This window comes from Panthera onca, chromosome C1 (genome assembly GCF_046562875.1).
Source record: "Panthera onca isolate mPanOnc1 chromosome C1, mPanOnc1 haplotype 2, whole genome shotgun sequence".
Classification (NCBI taxonomy): Eukaryota; Metazoa; Chordata; class Mammalia; order Carnivora; family Felidae; genus Panthera; species Panthera onca.
Genome location: NC_138346.1, coordinates 35,544,596 through 35,568,084, shown reverse-complemented (window position 1 = coordinate 35,568,084; position 23,489 = coordinate 35,544,596). Strand labels below are relative to the sequence as shown.

General features: G+C 37.3%; 1 protein-coding gene and 1 long non-coding RNA gene across 4 annotated transcripts; one reads left to right on the top strand and one right to left on the bottom strand.

Moving 5' to 3' along the window:
• Positions 1-845: 845 nt before the first annotated feature.
• On the bottom strand, positions 846-23,395 carry KCTD18 (potassium channel tetramerization domain containing 18). Of its 2 annotated transcripts, XM_078451034.2 has the most exons (8): positions 23,271-23,372; positions 22,654-22,708; positions 20,610-20,845; positions 18,862-19,073; positions 16,248-16,441; positions 15,118-15,212; positions 9,809-9,911; positions 846-3,064 (listed from the first exon to the last, which is right to left on the bottom strand). In XM_078451034.2, the coding sequence occupies exons 3-8, from the start codon at positions 20,776-20,778 to the stop codon at positions 2,587-2,589; spliced, it is 1,251 nt and encodes a 416-aa protein (XP_078307160.1). In that variant the 5' UTR covers positions 20,779-20,845; positions 22,654-22,708; positions 23,271-23,372; the 3' UTR covers positions 846-2,586. The 2 variants fall into 2 exon arrangements, with proteins under 2 accessions (XP_078307160.1, XP_060478863.1); XM_060622880.3 differs by lacking the exon at positions 22,654-22,708 and having other exon boundaries at positions 23,271-23,395.
• Positions 3,669-20,737, top strand: LOC144617136 (uncharacterized). 2 transcript variants are annotated; one of them, XR_013557213.2, is made up of 3 exons: positions 3,669-5,180; positions 10,430-10,515; positions 20,629-20,737. It is a non-coding gene; the product is annotated as an uncharacterized LOC144617136 (long non-coding RNA). The 2 variants fall into 2 exon arrangements; XR_013557212.2 differs by lacking the exon at positions 20,629-20,737 and adding an exon at positions 14,654-15,195.
• Positions 23,396-23,489: the final 94 nt, after the last annotated feature.

The window sequence follows — 23,489 nt, the reverse complement described above, 5'->3', positions numbered from 1 at the left end:
TGATGTTGTGTCATTCAGGGGCCAATATGGAGGGATGTTATGGGGGGTGTCATTATTGTACAGCTCTTATTTTGTTCAACCTCATTTTCTTGATCTTTAAAGAACTGGGAAAGACTACCTTCATTATATTGTTGTGCTGAAACTAAAAAGCAAAATGAACACAATAAAACAAAGTATATGAAAATACTTTATAAAATATTACAATGTATTGCCTTATAAGGCAACATTGAAGCAAAAAATTATTATTTAAAAATATAAAATATAAAATGCCAGACTTAGGGCTTTCCATGATATAACTAACCAGTTTTAATCAGGACAAACCAGTTTTCAACACAGATTGCCTAGAAGGGCATAATCATATATCTTTTTGATATGAGCAGTACTAAAGGTCCTACTCATCATAAGAATTTGTCTCCTCTGACCCAACAACTGCACAAACCTACATTTCCAAAGTAATGACACTGAACTATTATTTATAAAGCATACTTTCTCTTTTCTTATTTTTTATTTTCCTGGAAGACCAGAGGGTTATGATAAGTTACTCCTTTGTGTCTACAGAATCTGGAGAAATGTGATTTCATGCAAAAGTACCTAGTCCCCAGGGAACCACCCCAACTAAAGTAATTTTCAAATTACTTCAGCATTCTGAATTTGACTTTGACTCTTGCTACCCATGGTCCATCAGGGACCACTTGTCTCTTTCCACCTTGGCTACACCATGGCCTAGTAGCTGTTCCAAAAACTCCCTTCTTACAAAGACTAGATGCGCTAAATAGGCTTCCTTTAAACTGTTAGAGGCAAAGAAAAGAAGGCTATTCGCAGAAACACCCATGAGTACAGGTAAACCTCTTTTAATTGCACTTTGCTTTATTGTGCTTCCTAGATACTGCATTTTTTTTTTTTTTTTTTTTTACAGATTGAAGGTTTGTGGCAACCCTCCATCAAGCAAATCTATTGGTACCTTGGTATAAAATATTCTTATATGAATCAGTAATTCAAGATATCCGAGATCAAGCAATACTAGTAATATCCTAAATGGAAGTTCTCAAAATTCACTATGATCTTTGATTTTCAGAATGCTTAGAGTCTTTATAATAGTATTTTTCAAGGTGACTAAGTATTTTTTATATTCTACAGGGAAATGTAGTTCATGAACCATCAGTTCTATATTCATTTTTTTTCTAGCCAGATAAAACACCTATTTTAAAAGGCTGCTGGTATTTGAATAGATATACAAAATTTGTTTAATTATTTCATACATTATCTAGGGAATAAAGAAATTTGGAAACCAGAAATAGATAACCTACATAAACAAACAAGCTCTCATGCTACCAATGGGCTCTAGGACTTAAAAAAAAGTATAGTCACAGAAAATGTTACTTTTTATGGAAAAGTTTTACTTTATTTTGTAAAAAGTAATGTTTTGAGTATATTCACTCTTTCAAAGTAATGCAAGTACAATGATAAGCATTGAGTAAAAAGTACCCTGCTTTATGGACTTATTTTTAATACACTGTAGGCATACTGCTTACTGAAGGCAGAAATATGGGATCCAATTATAAAACTTAACATGTAAGAGTAAACACATACAACTGAATAGTTGTGAAAAAATAGAGGATTAATTAAAAGATTGTTTAAAAATATTAAGTTCAAGTTAAATGGGAATTTTATGCATAAAAATCATATTACATGGTCAGAATGACTCTTCAGTGGTCATTCCTGAGAAACAAATAGTAACTTTAGTTAAAAGTTAATGTTTAACTTCTTTTTCAAAGTACTTTCAAAACTTCACTTATTCAAATTAAAACATTTTAACAATTCATTCTGAAGACATGTTATATGGTTCTCATTCCAAGATATCTTGTGATGTATAAATAAATCTGCTACCAGAAAAGACAAAAAAAAAAAAAAAACAATCTAGGAAAGAAAATACTTTGAGTCAAAGTGTGATCTTCAATTACTCTTTTTTTCCTCCTCATATCTTTTCATGACGGCTTTTGAGACTGAAAGTAACCTGTGGGGGGGTTCACCTTGGTGCACATTTTCTCTCAAATCTCTCTTGGCTGGGACACAGCGCAGGGAAGCATTAACGCCACCCTCTCTTATTCTGTTTCAGCAGACGGGAATACTAATCCCACTCTTGGCCCTGGGCAGCAATGAGTAACATTACAAAAGAGCCTAAAGTCTATAATTACTCAGCAACAAAGTAGACTTCTCTAGTGATGGTTCTGCTGTACTGTTTTATTGTACTGTGCTGTTTTGTTGCCTTAATACGGATTAACCATCAAAAAAAAAAAAACAAAAAAACAAAAAAAAAAACCCCAAAACCCAACAAAACCACCCTGAAATTCAAACTATCAGTAGACCAACCATGTCAAAGTAAGGAAAATGAAAAGTAAAGATAGGCTCAACCACTTAAAGCTTCCTTCCTCCATTCCTACTTGACTCACTTCATTTTTCCCATAACTATCCTAAAGACCAGCATAAGCTTTCACCTCTACTGCACCAAGAACAGCGCCACTTATTTGCACCACACGGGTCGGGCGCTCCGAGAGGCGAGCTGGAGGTCAGGAACCCACTTTTCTGTCAATCAGCCTGGCCCCGCCCGTTTTCAGTCTGCGCGTGCGCGTCAGGGACTTCCGGGGGCGGCACTAGGGGTTCCGCCGGTCGCGGTGCTGCCCCGGCTGGCGGGGAAGGCCCGGCGGCGCACAGTGGAGTTCGCTTCAGTTTTATCACTCGCGGCGGGGTGGCTTTCTTGTCTGAGAGCAGGACCTTGGCCGGGGGTGGGTGTGCGGCTCCGTTTTCAGCAGCGCTCCTGGCCCCGCGGGAAGCCTGGGGCTGGCCTGGCAGCACGGTGCCCACCGACGACGGGGCCTTTGGCGACGCAGAACGCTGCGCTGCCTTTCCGCCTGAAGAGTGGAGGGCGCTGGCCGGAGACACTCGGACCGACGCCGAGTTCTTGACTTTAATTTGGGTGCTGGTGGAAGGGCCCAGAAATCGGACTGGTTTAGGACCAGTCTTACAGTTCACTTCTTCTTCTTCTTCATTGAAAGCTATCAGTCGCCTGTGGATACAGAAGCATGTCAATGTCAGCATTTACAGGTTTGGTAACTCATGAAAACGTCCGCAAAGTTTATCTTCAGGGTGAGGAAAATCGTTTTCATCGAATTTGAGTCAAGAGGTTTAGAGGGATCAGGTACTTCATCTCGTCTCCCACCAAGGTCAATAAGTAAATTACCAAGTTTACAAAAGATTGTTTCTACTTGAATATGAACTCTTAAAATCACCATAATGTTTTCTAAAATAAAATAAAATCACCATGTTAATACCGACAAATTAAGATTTGGAATGTTACATTAGAATTATATAGTATATCACTTGGTTCCTAAGAATCCTCACAGTGATCCAGATGATAACCAGGATGATCTCAAGTTAAGGGTTCCCGTCCCCCCCAGAACAACAGTTGATTTACTGAGAAAATTTACTGTTTCATAAACTCTTTGAGAAATGCTGTTGCATATTTTACTCTCCTCTTGAAAGTTAATAAAGGTTCTGAGGTCTAAAGTAAAGACACCTATTTAATTTTGTTGCATCCGTATTTCCCAATATGAATCTGTAATGCAGCCTTTGGCACCCAGTAAAATTAGCATTCTGTGAAATGCATTTTGGGAACTGCTAGAATGGTCAAACCCATGGTATAGTTAGATGCTTTTTCAATTTAAGAAGTATTAGACAAAACTTAAAAGATTCCTGAATTGAGTTTGCCATTCATTATAAAAAAATCTAAATGGAAGACAATGGTTGTTTTTAATTAAAAAAAATTCGACTTATTGAAATTAAAAAAAAAAACCAAAAAACTAGTTTACCCATTTCTCCCCATCCCCCACTCCTGCCTCTGGCAATCGCCAATCAGTTCTCTGTATCTACCAGCTTGAATTTTTTTTTACTTCATTTATTTACTTCATTTTACTTTCATTTATGAAAAAACAAAGATCACATGATATTTGTCTTCCTTTGACTTATTTCACTTAACATAATGCCATGGAGGTCCATCCATGTTGTCACAAATGGCAAGATTTCATGCTTTATAGCTGAGTAATACTCCTTTATATATATATACCACATCTTCTTTATCCATTCATCCATCAATTGACACTTAGGTTTTTCCATATTGTAAACAATACTGCAATGAAGTATTCAAGTTACTCTTTGCATTTTCTTTGGATAAATGCCCAGAAGTGAAATTGCTGGATCATAGGGTAGTTCTACCTTTAAATTTTTGAAGAACCTCCAACTATTTTCCATAGTGGCTGCACCAGTTTACATTCCCACCATAAGAGCTGAAGGGTTCCCTTTTCTCCACATCCTTGCCAACATTTGTTATTTCCTGTCTTTTTTATAATAGCCATTCTAACAGGTCTAAGGTGATATTTCATTGTGGGTTTGATTCACATTTCCTTGATGATTATTGACGTTGAGCATCTTTTCATGTACCTGTTGGTCATCCGTATGTCTTCTTCAGAATGATGTCTATTCAGATTTTCTGCCCTTTTTTAAAATTTTATTTTATTTTATTTTTTGCTTTTGAGTTGTATGAGTTCTTTATATATTTTGGACATTAGTTCCTTATCAGATAATATTACTTGCAAATATTTTCTCCCACTTAATAGATAGTCTTTTGATTTTGATGGTTTCCTTTGCTGTGCAGAAGTCTTAGTTTGATGTAGTCCCACTTATTTTTGCCTTTGTTGCTTTTGCTTTTTGTGTCAGATACAAAAAATCATTGCCAAGACCTATGTCAAGGAACTTACTGCCTCTGTTTTCGTCCATTTTGAGTTAATTTTTGTGTATGGTGCAAGATAGGGATCCACGCAAAAGTTTCATTCTTTTGCATGTGGATATCCAGTTTTCCCAACACCAAAAGAGACTGTCCCTTCCCCACTATATATTCTTGGCTGCTTTTGTGTACATTACTTGACCATATATGTGTGGGTTTATTTCTGGGCTTTCTATTCTGTTCCATTGGACTATGTGTCTGTTTTTATGCCAGAACCATACTGTTTTATTACAGTTTTGTAATATACAGTAGTCCCCCCCCCACAGTTTCACTTTCTGCAGTTTAAGTTACCCACAGATGACCATCGCCTGGAAGCAGATGATCCTTCTTCTATCATCAGAAGGTCAGTAGTAGCCTAATGCTATGTCACAATGTCTGTATCATTCACATCACTTCATCTCATCACAGGCATTTTATCATCTTACATCATCTCAAGAAGAAGGGTGAGTATAGTACAATATTTTGAAAGACCACATTCACATATATTTATTATGTATATTGTTACAATTGTTCTATTTTATTGAGTTACTGTTATTACTCTCTTACTGTGCCTAATTGAAAAAAATAAATTTTACCACAGGTATGTATGTGTTGGAAAAAACATAGTACATACAAAGTTCAGTACTATACAGTTTCAGGCATCCACTGGAAGTCTTGGAATGTATCCCCTGTGGATAACGGGGGACTATGCTAGTTTGAAATCATGGACCATGAGTTTTCCAGCTTTGTTCTTCTTTTTCAAGATTGCTTTGGTTATTCAGGATCTTTTCTGGTTCCATACAAATTTGAGGATTGTTTGTTCTATTTCTATAAAAAATGCCATTCGAATTTTGATAGGGATTGCATTGAATCTATAGAATTCTTTGGGTAGTATGGATATTTTTATAATGTTAATTTTTCCAGTCCATGAAGACAAAATATTTTTCCATTTATTTATGTTCTCTTCAATTTCTTTCATTAATGTCTTATAGTTTTCAATACATAGGTTTTTCACCTCCTTGGTTAAATTTATTCCTAGATATTTTATTCTTTTTGGTGCAGTTGTAAATGGGATTGTTTTCTTAATTTCTCTTTCTGATAGTTCATCATTAGTGTATATAAATGATTTTTGTATATTAATTTTGTATCCTGCAAATTTACTGAATTTCTTTATTAATTCTAGCAGTTTTGATGTAATTTTTTCTATATATATCATGCTACCTGCAAATAGTGACAGTTCTACTTCCTTTTTTTTTTTAAATGTTTATTTATTTATTTTTGAGAAAAAGAGCATGAGCAAGGGAAGGGCAGAGAGAGAATCTCAAGTGGAGCCAATCAGAGCTCAATGCGGGACTCAAGCTCACGAAACATAAGATCATGACCTGAGCCAAAATCAAGAGTTGGATGCTTAACCAACTGTGCCACCCAGGTGCCTGTTACTTCCTTTCTAATTTGGATTCCCTTTATTTCTTTTTCTTGCCTAAATGCTCTAGCTAGGGCTTCCAATACTATGTTGAATATAAGTGATGAAAGTGGGTATCCTTGTCTTGTTCCTGACCTTAGAGGAAAAGCTATCAGCTTTTCACCATACAGTATGATGCTAGGTGTGGGCTTGTCATATATGGACTTTATTATGTTGAAGTGCAGTCCCTCTATACCCACGTTGTTGAGAGTTTTTATCGTAAATTGTTGAATTTTGTCAAATGCTTTTTCTGCATCTGTTGAGATGATCATATGATTTTCAATACGATATCAAAAACATATGATAGGTTTCTGTTCATGATGGTGATGTAGGAAAATCTTGAATTTATCTCCTCCCACAAATACACTGAGTCTACAGCTACATATGGAACAATTTCCTCATAAAAAAAAAACCCTAAAGAATAGCTGAGTGACAACTACACATCATTAGTAGAAGGAAAGAAATAAAGATTGGAGCAGGCTGGCGCCTCAGTGGCTCAGTCAATTAAGTGTGCAACTTCAGCTCATGTCATGATCTCATGGTTTGTGGGTTCGAGCCCCACATCGGGCTTTTTGCTAACAGCTCAGAGTCTGGAGCCTGCTTTGGATTCTGTGTCTCCCTCTCTCTCTGCCTCTCCCCCATTCGTGCTCTGTCTCTCTCTGTCTCTCAAAGATAAATAAATGTTAAAAAATAAATAAATAAAAGATTAGAACAGAAGTAAATGAAATAGAGACTATAAAGACAATAGAAAAGATCAATGAAACTAAGAGCCAGTTCTAAAAAGATAAACAAAATTGACAAACCTTTAAGAAAACTCACTAAGAAAACTCACTAAGAAAAAGGAGAGAGGACTCAAATAAAATCAGAAATGAAGAGGTGTTACAACTAATACCACGGAAATACAAAGGATCATAAGATAAGAGCTTGCTGTGATTAATTACACACCAACAAACTAGACCAGATGGATAAATTCCTAAGGGATTAAGAGTTACGAACTTCTAGTTATAAAATAAGTCATGGGGATGAAGCACAGCATAGGGAATATAATCAATAACATTATAGTAACACTGTATGACGTTACTACACTTATCATAGTGAGCACTGCATAATATATAATATCGTCAATTCATTATGTTGTACATGTGAAACTAATATAACATTGTATGTCAACTATACTTCAATTAAAAAAAAAGGACAAATAAATTTTTTTTTAATTCCTAGAAATATACAACCTATCAAGACTGACTCATGATGAAATCGACAATCTGAACAGACCAATTATTAGTAAGGAGATTGAATCAGTAATCAGAAAGCTCCTGGGGCACCTGGCTGGCTCAGTCAGTAGAGCATGCAACTCCTGATCTTGGGATTGTGAGTTCAAGCTCCATGTAGGGCCTAGAACTTACTTAAAACAAAACAAAACAAAACAAAAAACAGGGACTCCTGGGTGACTCAGTCAGTTAAGCATCCAACTCTTGATTTCAGCTCAGGTCATAATCTCACAGTTCATGGGTTTGAGCCCCATGTTGGGCTCTGTGTTGACAAGCATGGAGCCTGCTTGAGAATCTCTCTCTCTTTCTTTCTCTCTCTCTCTCTCTCTCTCTCTCCCCCCCCCACTCTCTCTTTTCCTCCCCCACTCATGCTCTCTCTCTCAAAACAAATAAATAAACTTAAAAAACAATAAAACAAAGCAAAACACCTCCCAATAAACAAAAGTCCAGGACCAGAAGGTTTCACTGGTAAATTCTACCAAACATTTGAAGAAGAGTTGATACCAATCCTTCTCAAACTCTTCCACACAACAGAAGAGGAGGGAATGCGTCCAAATTATTTTTATGAGACCAGGATAACCCTGATACTAAAACCAGACAAGAATGCCACAAGAAAAGAAAATTATAGGCCAATATCGCTGGTGAACATAAATGCAATAATACTCAACAAAATATTAGTAAACCATATTCAACAATACATTAAAAGGATCATATACCATGATCAAGTGGGATTTATTCCAGGGATGCAAGGATGGTTCAATATCTGTAAAGAGCCAGTATGATATTAAGGTTTAAGGAAATGACCTTAAAACTGTCAAACAACCACTGTCGAAATCCTGCCTGCTCCTGCCACTGTTTGCATCAGTTTCACCTCCTGAACAGGAAGTATAATGGCAATCCTCCAAGTTTTCTCCCTTTTATCAGTGTGGGTATATTTTCACAGGCAAATAAATATAACATAATGAATTTTGATCTTGGAAATAGGATCATAATGGCATGGCGATTTGAAAACTGACATGTAATAAAGAATGCAAATATAATATATTCAACTCTAAAACTCTACTGAACATAACTAAATTTTCTCAGGTGAAGCAAATGATTCTTCAGGACCTCACAATTGTTTCTAAGTTATCATTATCATTATCCTATCCATGAATCAAAAATAATGCTTAATAAACCCCAGAGGAAAGAACAATTAACGCAGAGGAGAATCTCCATAAAACCATCCCTGCTTGCTTTGTTTTCTGCCCACATCTTCTACTAGAGTCTTGACCAAGATTTCTCCACCTTAGCTCTATTGCCATTTTTGGTTGGATAAATCTTTGTTGTAGAGGCTGCTCAATGCATTCTAGGATGTTTATCAGCATCCCTTGCCTCTACTTACTAGATGCTAGTAGCATCCCCCACCCCACAGTGTCTCTAAACATTGTCAAATATCCCCTGTGGGACAAAACTGCCCTCAGTTGAGAACCACTGCTCTGGACCCAAACAGTATTTGCTAACTGTAAGTTCAAAAAGCAAAATAAATATTGATAATAAAATGAGGGCCTTTAAGAAAAAAAAGATGTTTTAACCAGAGATAATTAACTATTAAAAACTGAAGAAAATTCTCTGCATTTCTATGAAAGATCCAAAAGGAAAAAAAAAAAAAAAGCAATCACAGATTCTATAGGGGCACTGAATCAAATTCACAACAGATGATCAAGAAATCAGAACATCTAAAAACCATGAATGATACCCAGATAATGAAAAATAAGTATGATTTTAAATGTATTTAAAGTACAGTCAAAAGCACAGATGTGGACTGAATTTGATAATAATTTCAGAAAATACAAGAAAATACCATTAAATAAAAATACTATTGGTGGTAATAGGAAGGAGAAAGGAATTCAGAATAAGTCACAGGAAATTTCAAATATTAAGTCTAACAAATAATTTTTTTGGCTACTGCCAATAAAGCCTAGGATTTTACTTCTGTAGGGAAAAATACTTACCACAGCATTCTTACTATGTCCACTAGTATTCTTAAAATCACATTCTCCCAAAAAGAACATACTGTAACTCAGTTTTAGAGAATTATTTCCAGTTTTTACATAGTTTTGGAAACTTTGAATTTATCAAGATTTATATTTTGATGGTAATGCAGAATACTCACCTAGGTGACTAATAAACTTAGTAAGATCAAGAACCATTATTCATTTCTGCAGTAAAAATACAGGTCACAGATTTAAACAAAAAACAATATCAACAGAACACAACCTCTTTCGAATTGGGGCCATGTGACGCAGGCTTCCAAGTAAAGGCCGCTCTTCCAGAGTCCAACATTCTATCAGCTCATGAGGTACCCGCCAGTAGCTAACACCTGGAAGATCAAAAGGCATAATTAAGAGAGCCACTGTCCACTGCAAAAGGTTCAGCAACACTTTTGTGTAAAACTAAGCAGAAAGAGTTTGAGATTCATGCCTCCCATGTGAAGAAAGTAGGTGTATGCAGGAAGTGTTCCCATGAAGAAACAAGGCAATAGTGGGATAACTCATAACGCAGGTCTAGGGAATTTCTGGCTACCAGCCCCAGATCTACTACTGATAATTAGATCATTATATGGGTTCTGGGCAGATGAGTTAAAGGCACAGGCTCTGGAGCCAAGACTGCCTGGGTCTGAATCCCCCCACTTCTATCACTTACTAATCATGCGACCTTGCGAAAGTTACTTAACTTTCTGTGTCTAAATTTTCTCATCTGTAAAATTACAATAACAGTATATACTTCATAGGTTTGTTGTGATGATTAAATGAGTAAATAAGTGCAAAATGCTTAGTATAGGGCCTATAACAGACAGCGCTTAACAGATGTTTGGTGCCTTTATTTTATAAATTCTAGTGTTGACAGCAGTGCAAGGATTGGACAATGACGGTCTTAACACTTGCCATGTCAACATCATTGGATTGCAGCACTCATCAAATCAGGTAAATTTTGTGAACCACTGTAAATTTCCTTTGACCACTATATGAATATGAACTATCACTGTTAGGGTAGTGTGTGTGTTAGGCCAAGATTGTGGTCAAACTCATTTTAACTTTTAAATCTGAGAAGTTTCTGAATGAAAGTTTGAAATGTATTTTTATGAACCTCAAAAATGTTATCCTGAGTTAAAAAACCAGACACAATAGGTCATATATTGTATGATTCCAGTTACATGAAATATCCAGAACAGGCTAATGCAATGAAACAGAAAGCAGACTGGTGGTTGCCAGGGGCTGAGGAGAGAAGGGAATGGGGAGTAACTGCTTAACAGGTACTGGGTTTCCTTGTGGGATGATGAAAATGTTTTGGAACTAGACAGAGATGGTGGTTATACAACATTGTTAATGTAGTAAATGCCACTGAAGTCTATACTTTAATTCTATATTATATGAATTTCACCCCAATTTTTAAAGAATCATAAAAAATTATATGTAGATGCATTAAAAAAGGCTTAAAAATGTTGAATAAAAATTGGTTCACATTGTTTTAAAAGTAACTTTGAAGTCCCAAGAATGGATATGGTGTCGTATGTATGTGGTTTTTTGTTTTTGTTTTGTTTTGAGAGAAAGAGAGTGAGAGCACGAGCAGGGGAAAGGGGCAGAGGGAGAGAGAGAGAATCTTAAGCAGGCTTCATGCTCAGGACAGAATCTGATTTGGGGCTTGATCCCATGATCCTGGGACTGAAAGCAAGTCAGATGCTCAGCTGACTGAGCCATCTAGGCACCCCTGGTGTCTTGTTTTTTAATCATTAAAGGTTTAGTAATAAATATTAACCAACTTAGCAAGCTGGGCATATAAATTAGTATATGTAACATATATATCCAATACTCACAGAGCCTATGGACCTAATTTTAAGACAATAATTATCTGGAACTGCTTGATCATGCTCCCAAACATACTGCTGCTACAAAAACATTCCCAAATCCCATCCATTAAGGTTTGTTTGTTTATTTTTAACTCAGGTTTATTGAGATAATTTACATAAAATAAAATTCACCCTTTTAAAGTACTCACTTCAATGAGTTTTGATAAATGTATACAGTCATATAATTATAGCCACAATCAAGACATAGAACATTTCTATCACCCCCATATTTCCCATGTACCCCTTTGCTATTGATGCCTTCCCCTCCATTCCATAGTTTTACCATTTCAGGGGTGTCATACAAATGGGATCATAACAGTATGTACCCTTCTGTGTCTGGTTTCTCTAGCATTGATATTTTGAAGATTCATCCATGTTGATATATGCATTAATGATCATTTCTTTTTACTGCTGTGTAGTATTCCATTATATAGATATGCCACAGTTTCTTTTTAAAACTTTTATTTTTGCCTTCCTATAAAATAATTCACTTTCATTGTATAAAACTTGGATAATATAGAAAAGTATATATTAAAAAAAAATCAAGATCACTTCTAATCCTAAAACTAGGAATCATGATTCATGACACTTCAATGAATCTGATTCCAGTCTTTTTCTCATTCATATGATATGCACATTACTGAATACACTTTACATTTAATTTTTTTTCCTGCTTTTGATAATTTCTTATTGTATCATGGGCATTCATGTATGTAAAAAATTATTCAAAATAATTTTAATAGCTATTGCTCATCAGTTTCCCATAGATGTGCCAATATGTATTTAACCTTCTATCATAGACATTTATATTGTTTTTATTTTTTCTCTATTATAAATAATGCTTAATTAAATACTTTGTTCATAAACCTTTATCTGCATTTGGTTATATCTAGAAGTAGAATTATCAGGTCAAAGAATATGAACAGTTCTGATGCTATCAATATGTAATGATAAATTACTTCCCAACACAGTAGTACTAATTGTTACTCCTGCCAAAAATGCATGAGATCTTTACTAATCTGGTATGTAAAAAATAGTTCTCATTTAATACATATTTCACTGATAAATAATGAGTTTGAACCTCCTGCCACGTGCTGATTTCCTTTCCTGAAAATTTTGTGGTCATGAACCTTGCACATTTATTTATAATAGGCATTGAGTTGATTTTCTAATCAACTTAAATAAATCCTCTCTATTTTAAGGATATTCTTTGTCCAGTTAATGTAATATTTTTATCCAAGTTTTTATTAGCCTTTTAATTTTTTTATACTTTTTTGTTTTAAAGTTATATTAAATATTATGTAATCAAATTTATTCATCTTTGTCTTTTATGATTTATTTCCCTTTTAAGAAATCAGTTATTTGTTTAACTTTCATTATAGTTTATTATAGCTTCATTTTTCATCCATAAATTCACCTGGGAGTATTTTGATAAGTGACATGAGGTTAAAATTCTGTTTTCTCCTAAGCATATTTCTCAATTTCATATTAAATCATCCATCTTTTTTCATTGATATTTAATACTCCTTATCACATAGCATTTTTATTCTTATAATTTCATTGGGGTTTACTCCTGATCTTTGCATATGGTTCTTACTATCACAAATCTATATATAGTATTTTTACTATCACATAGTTAGATTCATTCCTCTGATGACTTCTGCTCTCCAAAATGTTCTTGGCTATTTCACTGCTTTTTTCTTTCAAGGAATATTAGAATCATTTCCTCAAGATGGCCAAAGGGTTCCACTGATGTGTTGGTAGGGATTGTGTTAAACCTATAATTTGATCTGAGAAAAACTGATATCTTTATAATGAATATTATAAAATCTATCTGAATAGATTTCCTGTTTGGGAGCATGGTCGGTCTTACCATACTCTTCATGTCTTCTTTTTTTATAGATGGATGGATGAATTGATGAATGGATGAATATATTTTAGTAGTTTTCCTCATAAAAGACTCAAGTATTTCTTGATAGGTCATCCTAGTTATTTTGTTGTTTATTGCCATTGTAAATGGGATTTTCCCCTGTGATTTCTAACTAATCTATCATAAGTAAGCTGATCTTTGTGTTTACTTACATTGTATCCAGCTGGTTTGGTCTACTAAACTCATCACTTATAAGATACCTTTAGTTGATTCCTTTGGGTTTTCTAAAAAGACATACTCTCCACAAATAACTATCTCCTTCCTTCCAATATTTCTTTCTCTCACTTCTGTTTCTTGTCTAATGGCTTTCCGTAGGCCTTCCAGAACTGTGTTAAATACCCATGATACTTCATTACCTGCTTATTAAAAAGTTAAGATCAGTCTCACACTCTGTAAGTCAGTGATCCCAGCTCTTCACTTCAGCTTCCCGAGTCAGTGGAGAAAGAAGACCAGCCAGGGCTCTCCCGAAGCCTTCTGGGCAGTCTGCCAGTCCAGAGGCACAATAGGAGACACAGAGAACACCAGGGGGTTTGTTCCTCAACTTAAGCCTAAGTGTCTCAAAGTCAATTAAATCTAAGATAAAAAGCTTAAAGAGAATAGCACTTTCTTCTATCTGCCTGAGGGGTGTAATCTGGCGGGGGGGGGGGGGGGGGGGGGGGGGGGGGGGAAGTGAGAGGAGCAAAGTTGAGGAAAGAAAGGTTGGTACTAGCACCCTACCTGAAGAGAAGCAGGTGATGAAGAGCTTTTTAAACCCCCCTCCTGTCCTTGTATGCAATCTTTTGTGACTTGCAATGTCTGTCTCTACCAGCTTTTAGGACTATTTGAGGACCAACATGTGTCTTATTTATTTGCGGACCCAATTTTAGAACTTCTTATAGTGTTTGCACCTAATAGACACTCAATACATACTTGTTAAATAAGGAAAAAAACTTAGGCATATAACAGCTAATGCTCTGTGATCCATAAGCAAGTGGCATGGCCTAAGACTCAGTTTTCTCATCAATAAAATGGTAAACAACATCCAGAATTGTTTTAAGACTAAGAGTTACTGAATGTAAACTACTTATCACACTGAATATTAAACAGCATTATTATTATCAAATGTAAACTACTTATCACACTGAATATTAAATAGCATTATTATTATCAAATGATGTAAGAAGCTTGGTAAAAATGGTCAAATTTCAAAGTAGGCATTTAAAGATTATTAATTCTTCCTAAGGGTTCTTCAGACATCTTCTCTGGCATTATTTTCATTTTCTCTTCTTTCATTTTTTTTTTTAAGATTTTAAGTAATCTCTACACCCAACATGGGACTCAATCTCACAACGCCAAGATCAAGAGTCACAAGCTCCACTGACTGAGCCAGCCGGGCTCCCTTCCTTTTTTCTTTTGATTATACATTGTATGCTTAATTTAAAGGTATACTTCTTAAGGACAATGCTAGGTACAAAGTGGATGCTAAATAAATTCCTGTTGAATTGAACTAAATAAGCATAACTAACAGATGCTGAAATTATAAACTATTTTTTAGGTTACTGGATTATAAACTATTAGTAATATCTAGCAACTCATGGGGTCTAAAGATTTTTAAGTAAATTGTCTCAATCAACATACTTTGAAGTGACAAATGTCTTGACCTTACAAAGAAATACTTTCTCAAAAAAGAAAAATGCAGCAATTGAACTCACTTTGTCTTACTATGGGAAAGTCTACCTTCTGCCATGAAATAAAAGAATTGTACTATACCTTTTCCTTCCCAGGCATCAAAGGCATCCATCATTTTCTTCAATTCAGCTACTGAATAATAGCTCCAAATGTACTGAACATTATTCCCCGCCTCTCTAGAAATATTGCAAAAGGTGATGAAAACATACTAAGTATGAATGTATGTGTGTGTGTATGTATATACAGCTAATACTCGATATACTACCAAATACTTGTTAATTAAGGGAAAAAATATGTTGGCATTGAATAGTTGTTCTTCTGCAACTCTTAAGGACATATATAGATAATAATATACTATAGATTATATCTATGACCTATATTCAATCTCTTTTTAATGTGGTAAAGTACTTGTTAATTCCACAATATAGACTGTACAGACAAATCAACAAATCTTTAGAAATAGGTTTTCTAAAAAAAATTACCTAACTCCAGGAAAATTTTAAAAGATTCAACTTTGACTAAAACTTTCATAGCATTGTTCCAGGCACTCATATATCTTATATAAACATCCTGTAAAGAATTCATAAAATGATGACATATTTAGTCACCTAAAAAAGCAAGTTCATGTGATCATTCATTAGTCACTAATATGTGACCCAATCCAACCACCCAGAGAATTAGAAAAAAACAAAACACCAACTGTAATGTGAATTGACCGCTGTGTTAAGTCAGTTTACAAAAAAAATATTAAGAGAATAACGCTTAAGAATTTTACATTCAAGTCGTCGGATTTTAAGGCTGATAGGGACCAGGGAAGTCCTTCATTTCTCAGAACAGGACACCGAGGCACATGCCAGTCCTGTGCCACTCAGCAGGGCTGCTGACTTCTAGGCAGTGCTTCTGTTCCTGGACTATGGTCTAGGGGAGGACAGCCAGACATGGCCTGTTAGGGGACTTTGATGCCCACTCCCAGGTGAGAGGCAATGTAGTAGACCACTGTGGATGTCCCATAGTTTACATATATGGGAAGTGGTCTTAATTACAATCTCCTTGAAGCAGGCTTGTCTCAACAGCTATAAGAGCTCACTCTGTGTGTTGCCAAGTGTTGAATGAAGATCTTTTCTAGTCAACCACATATTCCATTCAGTAACACCTCTTACAAGAGACCAAAACTTTATTCTGTTCCCTTTCATATTTAAATATGGGCATACCTTTTAAAAATGCTTTTACTGTGAATTCTTCCTCCCAGCTGCTTATCAATAGCATCTGTTCCATCAGTTTTTGTGGAATATACACCAATAATTCTACTCTCACAGCTTGCACCAGATGTGTTAAGATAGTGGAGAACCCAAACTGTTGGCTTATTGCAAACTAAACCATATGAATCACAGAAGTCTGTTAAAGCCTGGAGCAAAAAAAAATATACAAAATTTGAATTTAATTCTGGAGTAAAGTAGAAATGAATTTGTTCTATTACTTTCATGTAAAGCTGCAATTTCAGTTGGTCATAAGGGAAATAAAAAGATGATAAATTTCAGCCTAGTCTTTACACCTTGAAAAACCAAACATGCTTTTGTTGAATTTGGCATGGGGGTGGGGTAAATCACAAAAAGCACCACCCAAAAATCCAACACCTTTTCATCTAGAGAATCCTCTTCCACATGGAAGCTGTATTTTCTTTCCTCCTCCTTTAGCCTCACTATCAACATTACTTTTAATTTTAAAATCTTCATATGATTAAGAGTTAGACCTTTTTCTTTTCCTTTTATTTTCCTCCCAGTTTCCCATTTGACTCAATATTCCTTTCACCTTCTACTGACTAAGCCCCATAGTTGATTTTTTTTTTTTACTCCAAATGCAATCATGAATTAACCAGATTAACTTGTTCTTTTCCACTGAAAGATATACAAAATCAGTGCAAACTCTAAGAACTCCTTGGCATTTATCTACCTATTCATTCATTCTCTTGAATATTAAGAAGTTACTAACGTGGTTGAGCACTAAGGTCCTATAGATATAATGATGAGCAAAAGACAGGGTCCCAGCCCTTCTAGAGTTTTATAGCTAATGTAAAAGACAGACAGCTGGGGCACCTGGGTGGCTTAATCAGTTGGGCATCCAACTCTTGATTTTAGCTTGGGTCATGACTCATCATTTGTGAGATTGAGCCCCATGTCAGGATTTGCGCTGGTAGTGCAGAGCCTGCTTGGGGTTCTCTCTCTCCCTCTCTCTCTGCCCCTCCTCAGAGTGTGCGCTCTCTCTCTCTCTCTCTCTCTCTCTCTGTATCTCTCTCAAAATAAATAAATAAACTTCTAGGAAATTTAAAGACAGTCAATAAGCCATCAGTACATAGGATAACTGTAACGAGGTGAGCCTAGGAGGTGCTAAGGGAAACAGAGCTGGAGCGCTTCACCCAGCCGAGTGCCCAAGGGCCTTCCCTGAGAGAAACAGCATTATTCCTCTGAGGGCCCTGAGGACAGGCACTTTTGTCTGTTTTGTGTTGTATCCCAAGTGCCTGGAATAGTGCCTGACACAAAGGAGATGCCTAATATTTACTGACTCAGTGAATGAAAATAGGACTCTAACATGTCTTACATTTTCATTTAATATTGCTGTCTAACTGTATGTCATATTTCTTTGTGTCCCACACAGTCTAAGAGCAGTGCTCTATATACCAAAAACATTTGAGATAAATATGTGTTGGCTGACACAGTCAATGTACACATGCTATGTCCTCTTTGTGTACAAATCAGAAATCAAAAGACTACAGTTGAGACTTCAGAAGATGAATGTCAACCCACTCCAGCTTTCCAGTCAGGATTTCTTAGCCCCATTCTGAGATGTGGCAAACAGCACCCTAGAACTGTTTGACAACTCAATTTCTATATAACTTCAGTAGCAGAACCCATACAACCATGCAAATTCCTGAAGACGATCTGGAACCAAATCAACTGTCTCTTCATGTTACACTCCTAATAACCATACTGTCAGCTTGCTCTCCTAAACTGATACCCAAATCAAACCCAATTCAGGTCAGTTTTCACTACTATTAATCATCTAGGGAAAAAAATTTTCTTAGATGCCCAAAGGTACTAAAAGCAAATATAATACTTATCAGTAAGACAAAAATAGGTAATGAAGTTTTTCAAGATCTTTCATGTAAAGATCTCTAAAATGTGATTTAAAGGAGAAATATCTTTTAAAAAGATTTACTGATCTCAAAGTGAATTAATCAAACCAATGTTTTAATTTAGTAACAAACTGCTACACTTATTAAATCAGGTAGATTTTCTACAATCTTTTATTTTTGTGACCATTCTTTTTTTTTTTTTTTTTTTTAACGTTTATTTACTTTTGAGACAGAGAGAGAGCATGAACGGGGGAGGGTCAGAGAGAGAGAGGGAGACACAGAATCTGAAACAGGCTCCAGGCTATTTTTGTGACCATTCTTTAAAAAGTCATTTCAGTAAATAAAATACCACTATACTCTTACATACTACAATATTGCTCTTTATTTACAAAGAACCTAAAGAGCAGAATATTTCTATTAAAAAAGCCATCAAAAGGTATTAAATCTCCAATGAGAAATAAAAAAACTATAAACCTTTGAGTGGCAATGTAATACACTTTCCTAGAACATAGAATTTGGGCCTTCAAAAGATTAGTAATTAAGAAATGTGTCTTCAAAATTAGAAAAAGTACCTTTCTCATGTTTGGTTTTCATGGCAACACAGGCTATGCAAAATAACACACATTGCTTTGTGTATAAAAACATATATATATGTATACGTATGTACTTTTTAAAACTTAAGAAAATGCCAAGACCTTTTTAAGTTCTATATTTGACCTTAAAGAATATGTCTCCATTTCATTGGCCAAGTGGTCAGACAGGCTGTATGGATACGGGATGCCAAAATAATCAGCCTCTTCCTGCAGAGCAACACGGGTTTGCTCATCTGTGGGAATGTGAACTTCTCCATGAAGATAATCCAAGAGGTATTTAAATAGATGTCCATCACGGTCAATAACACAAGCCCCTAGAAAACATCCAGTTCAAAAATCACTGCATAGATACATATGATCATAAAGTTTCAACATGTCAAACTAAAATCAGACTGCAGACCTCTACAATTAGAAATGTTTCTTTCTCACAAGAAAGTTAATAACTAGTGTTCAAATGGGTTTAGCCATATTTGGTGATCCTCTGTATTCTCACCTACGATATAGGAAAATGTATTCTGAGCTCCATGGGGGAATTTTAGATTCAATGACCATATTCCTGCTATGGCCACTCAAAAGCCATGGAGATCCGACTGCTGCTGAAATGTAACTTTACCCCTAAGCTCAGTCCTCCCCGGCCAGGAAAGATGTATGGAGTTCCTCCCTAATGAGGACATGCTCATTTATGTCATATTTGTATGTTAGTCAACTTGTAGTGTCAATGACATGTAAACCCAGGGTTCCTAGCTCCAGGCACACTGTATGTTTAGCCTTAATAGGTTAGTCCCTTTGTACTGTGAGAACCTAAACTTTAAAAAAGAAATGTTATGCTGGTACTACTTTATGACAAAAGGCTTTCTTAGACAATTTAGCAGAATTTTTAAAAACACTTCTGTGTGAGGCTACTCAATAATTCCTTTTCTCCCTTGGTTAGCTTAGAAAAGAAGGGATCAAGGAGGTGAAACTTGGGGGCAGAGGAAAAACTCAATCCCTGCTTGCTATCTTTTTGCCAACAACCTTCCTGCCCACATGGGCACCAGCCATCAGTGTTTTCCATTCTTTCAACTGCCATCCAGCCGGCAAAGCAATCTCTAAAGACCCAGGGTTACTAACAGTGACTCTTGCTCAAGATCCCCTGAACCCCCTCTTCTGACACAGAAGCAATAGTGGGTTTTCTGAGCTCCAGAACACCAAAGATGTGCAAAAAAGACTTATTTGCACTGTTGAGATTTCTTTACAAACGGGAGTAGGTTAAGCAAATACCAGAGCACTCCAAACAAGAAGAGCAGCAGCCCCAGATCCCTACCCTTGTGTTTTACAGTTTCTTCTGGAAGACCAATTTTCAGTCCTCTACCACTAGGTGACTGCTGGTACACTGCACTGACGTTTTTGCAGGAGTCCACATCAGCCCACACAAGGCTACGCAACTAGACTGGGTGGCCAGTTTAACACTAATTCTACACTACAGTGACTGCCCTGTGAACTATGAGGGCAGCTGCTTTCTCCAGAGAATAAATGTTTTAACTGAAGAACACAGAGAGAAGCCGCAATATCGTTACCCATGGAGTTGCACGAACGTAACAACTTTCAAAGTATAATCAATCCCCATATTTAGGTGATGGTAGGCCTTAACACACATTGATTTTTTTGTCAACTTTTAGTGACAGCATCACAGATTCTGGAAACTGGTATTTAACTTCTTCATGTGTTTAATAAATCTCCATACAACTCTAATGATCTCAATAATTACTACACTGGTCTAATACATTCCATTGTAATTAGGAAAACCAAAGGGAATTTAAACTATTTTAATGAATATTCATGATCATGCTTTATGGACTTTAGTTATTTACCTGATTCGTCTGTTTTTAGAGGAAAACGACCACTGAACATGGATGCCAGCATCGAGTCTTTAAAGCGGCACAAGGACTCACGTCTGGCTGTGTAAATACAGCCACCCACATTCAGTCGAAGAATATCTACCACCTTTTCTTCTGCCTTGTGACCTTCCATTGCTCCCATCAACACCTAAATTTTTGCTTTGAAACGCTTTCAGAAACTGCAAAATAATGGTGGTCCTGGTCCACCTCTGTAAAAACAAAGGACAATCACATTTCCAATAATACACCAAATAGATAATAAAATAAATACATCTTAATGTGATTTAAAATAAGGTGCTCAGCACTAACAATATTGGAGGACTTTATATAACATGAAAGAAGTTTGAGATATGCCGAGAAGCTGGAAAACTTTGGTTCAGAGTATTTTTAAATGATGAACTATTACCAACCAAATCATAGCTATTGAAATGACTGTTTAAAGAATTTAACAAGAAAATGCATTGTCTGTCCCATATAAAGCAAAGGTGAGGTTTGCTCATGTTCTTTGATATTCACATATCTTTTTAAACTATAATAAGTCTGAGGGAGCTATCTAGACTGCAGAGGGGGTCAGCATGTAGCATGGAATTAGGCTACTAGGCTCTACCACTAACTAGGGACCTTGGGCAAATACTTATCTTCTTCTGCCTATTTCCTCATCTATAAAATGGAGCCAGGGATGGGGCCTACCTCAAAGGACTATCAGAGGAGTAACAGGACATATAAAAAGCACATAGAACAGTCTCTGGCTCAGAGTAAGTACTCAATAACAATATAAATTTTATCTATATAAATTTATATCTATAACGATATAAATTTTACCATAAGGCATATACTGAAGGATTGATATTGGCTCTGTAGATTTAAGGAAACCTAAGCAGAAATTATTAACAATGCTAATTGTAGTTCCTAGATTAGGTAACTAAGGAATATATAATTTATCAACTGAGATCAGAATTCTATGTATACCAGTAGCCAGACTGGTCCAAAAGAGCAACAAATAACAGCTCTAAATCATCTGGCTTCTTCATTCCAAAATGGCTGAATGAAGCTTTAGGGAAGTTTTAAGGACTTGATTTCTTAATCTATTCTGGAGATGGACTAACCACAAGTGACTGTGGTGTTTCTCTGGAACCTAAAACAATACTGTGATAAAAAGGTACTCCTGATGTGACTGCGCATTTCACTGCAAATGCAAAATGGCCGCCAAGAGACAACTATATTCATGGCAACTCACTTTTACTATGCGATCAACTAGGATCCTTTTGTAGATGCTCTAATTTAGCCAGTCTCCAATGAGATGGGAAAAGGAGACCATCGGTGTCTGACAAAAACAATATGTGTCAAACGTGGTCAGTAAACAGAAACTCTTATGGATCAACAGTTTAGCCTTCAGAAAGCACTTATCAACATGACTTCTTTTGCTGCCTCAAAGTCCCAGGAGCAGCCCTGCAATGATCCATGTGAGAGAACCACCTCTGAAGCACGGGATTGAACTGGCTCATGCTGCCCCAGTTACCAGCTCCCTGGAATCCAGCTATTCTTCAAAGCCACAGGCAAATCTCACAGGTTGCATGACCTTCCCGAGCATCCCCCAGTTAGAATCTGTGCACAGTCCACCAAATATACTGTGTACCTCTCTCCACGTTTTTCTCACCTATTTAATCCCTAGTTTGGGAGACTATAGCTCTAGGAAGACAGAATCTATATCACTATCAATTATTCCCATTTGCTCAATGCTTATTATGTGACAGTTACTGCAGGAGACACTTGGTAGACACTACCTAATTCACACAAAAGCCCTATTGGATAGGAATTACTGTCTCTATTGACAGATGAGGACACTGGAGAAAGAAATAGTGATGTGAGCAGGGTCCACACTAGGACTGCCCTGCTGGTAAGTGGCAGAGTCGGCCCCAGGTCCGCAGGACTGGCTCCAAGTTTTCTGCTGCACCCTACACTGTCTATTTCAGCACTGTTTCATCCCTAAGGCTGCTGACCGGGGCACTTTACTCACTAAGCATCTGTCCATCTGAAGACTCCAGTGGTGGCAACAGGAACATAGCAGCACCCTAGTGCAAGGATTTAAGAGATACCCCTGCCTCAGTCAGTTTCTCCTAAGGCAGAGGACCATCCAACACCATTTCAAGGCCAGTCAATGGCCCCATCCTCAATGCACCCACTTAGACTCCCTGCTGTGTCGGAAATGCCCTGCCCTCTGAGGAAGTGCCCCCAAAGTGCGGTTCTGTGACCACCTGCATCAAAACCATCAGAGACGCTTGATGTATATTCAGATTCCCAGGCCACAACACAGAGTCTGGTTCAGAAAGTCAGATGGGGTCGGGGATCCGCCCACGGACCCCACTTTAATAAACTCTGCTCAAAGGACTCGCTCTCCTCCCACGACGCGGGACGAAAGGAGAGGGGCTGGGACACCCGAAAGCCCCGCCGGTGTCCCCGCGGCCCGGGGTCCCCGAATCGGCCCGAAGCCTGAGCCTGCAGCCCGGGGCGCCCGTGTTATCGGCGCGATCCGGCCCTTCCTTGGGGCGCCCCGCCGCCTCCCGGGCCCGCGGCCCACCCGGCGCCCCGGTCCTCTGCACGGGCGGGGCCGGGTTGGCGGCCTCCCCGACTGACCTGCGGCCAGCCCGGCCCTCGGCGCGGCCGCCGGACGCCGCGGGGACCGACGCGGAAGTGAGGGCCTCTTCGGCTGCTCAGCAACTCTTGGAGCAGCGCGGCCCCAGCGGCGCCCCCGTGCGGCCCGGCTGGGCGGCGGCTGCAGCCGGAACGAGGGAGGCCCCGCCCCGGAGACTCCAGGCCCCGCCCCCAGTCTGGTCCCGTCCCTCTGGCCTCCAG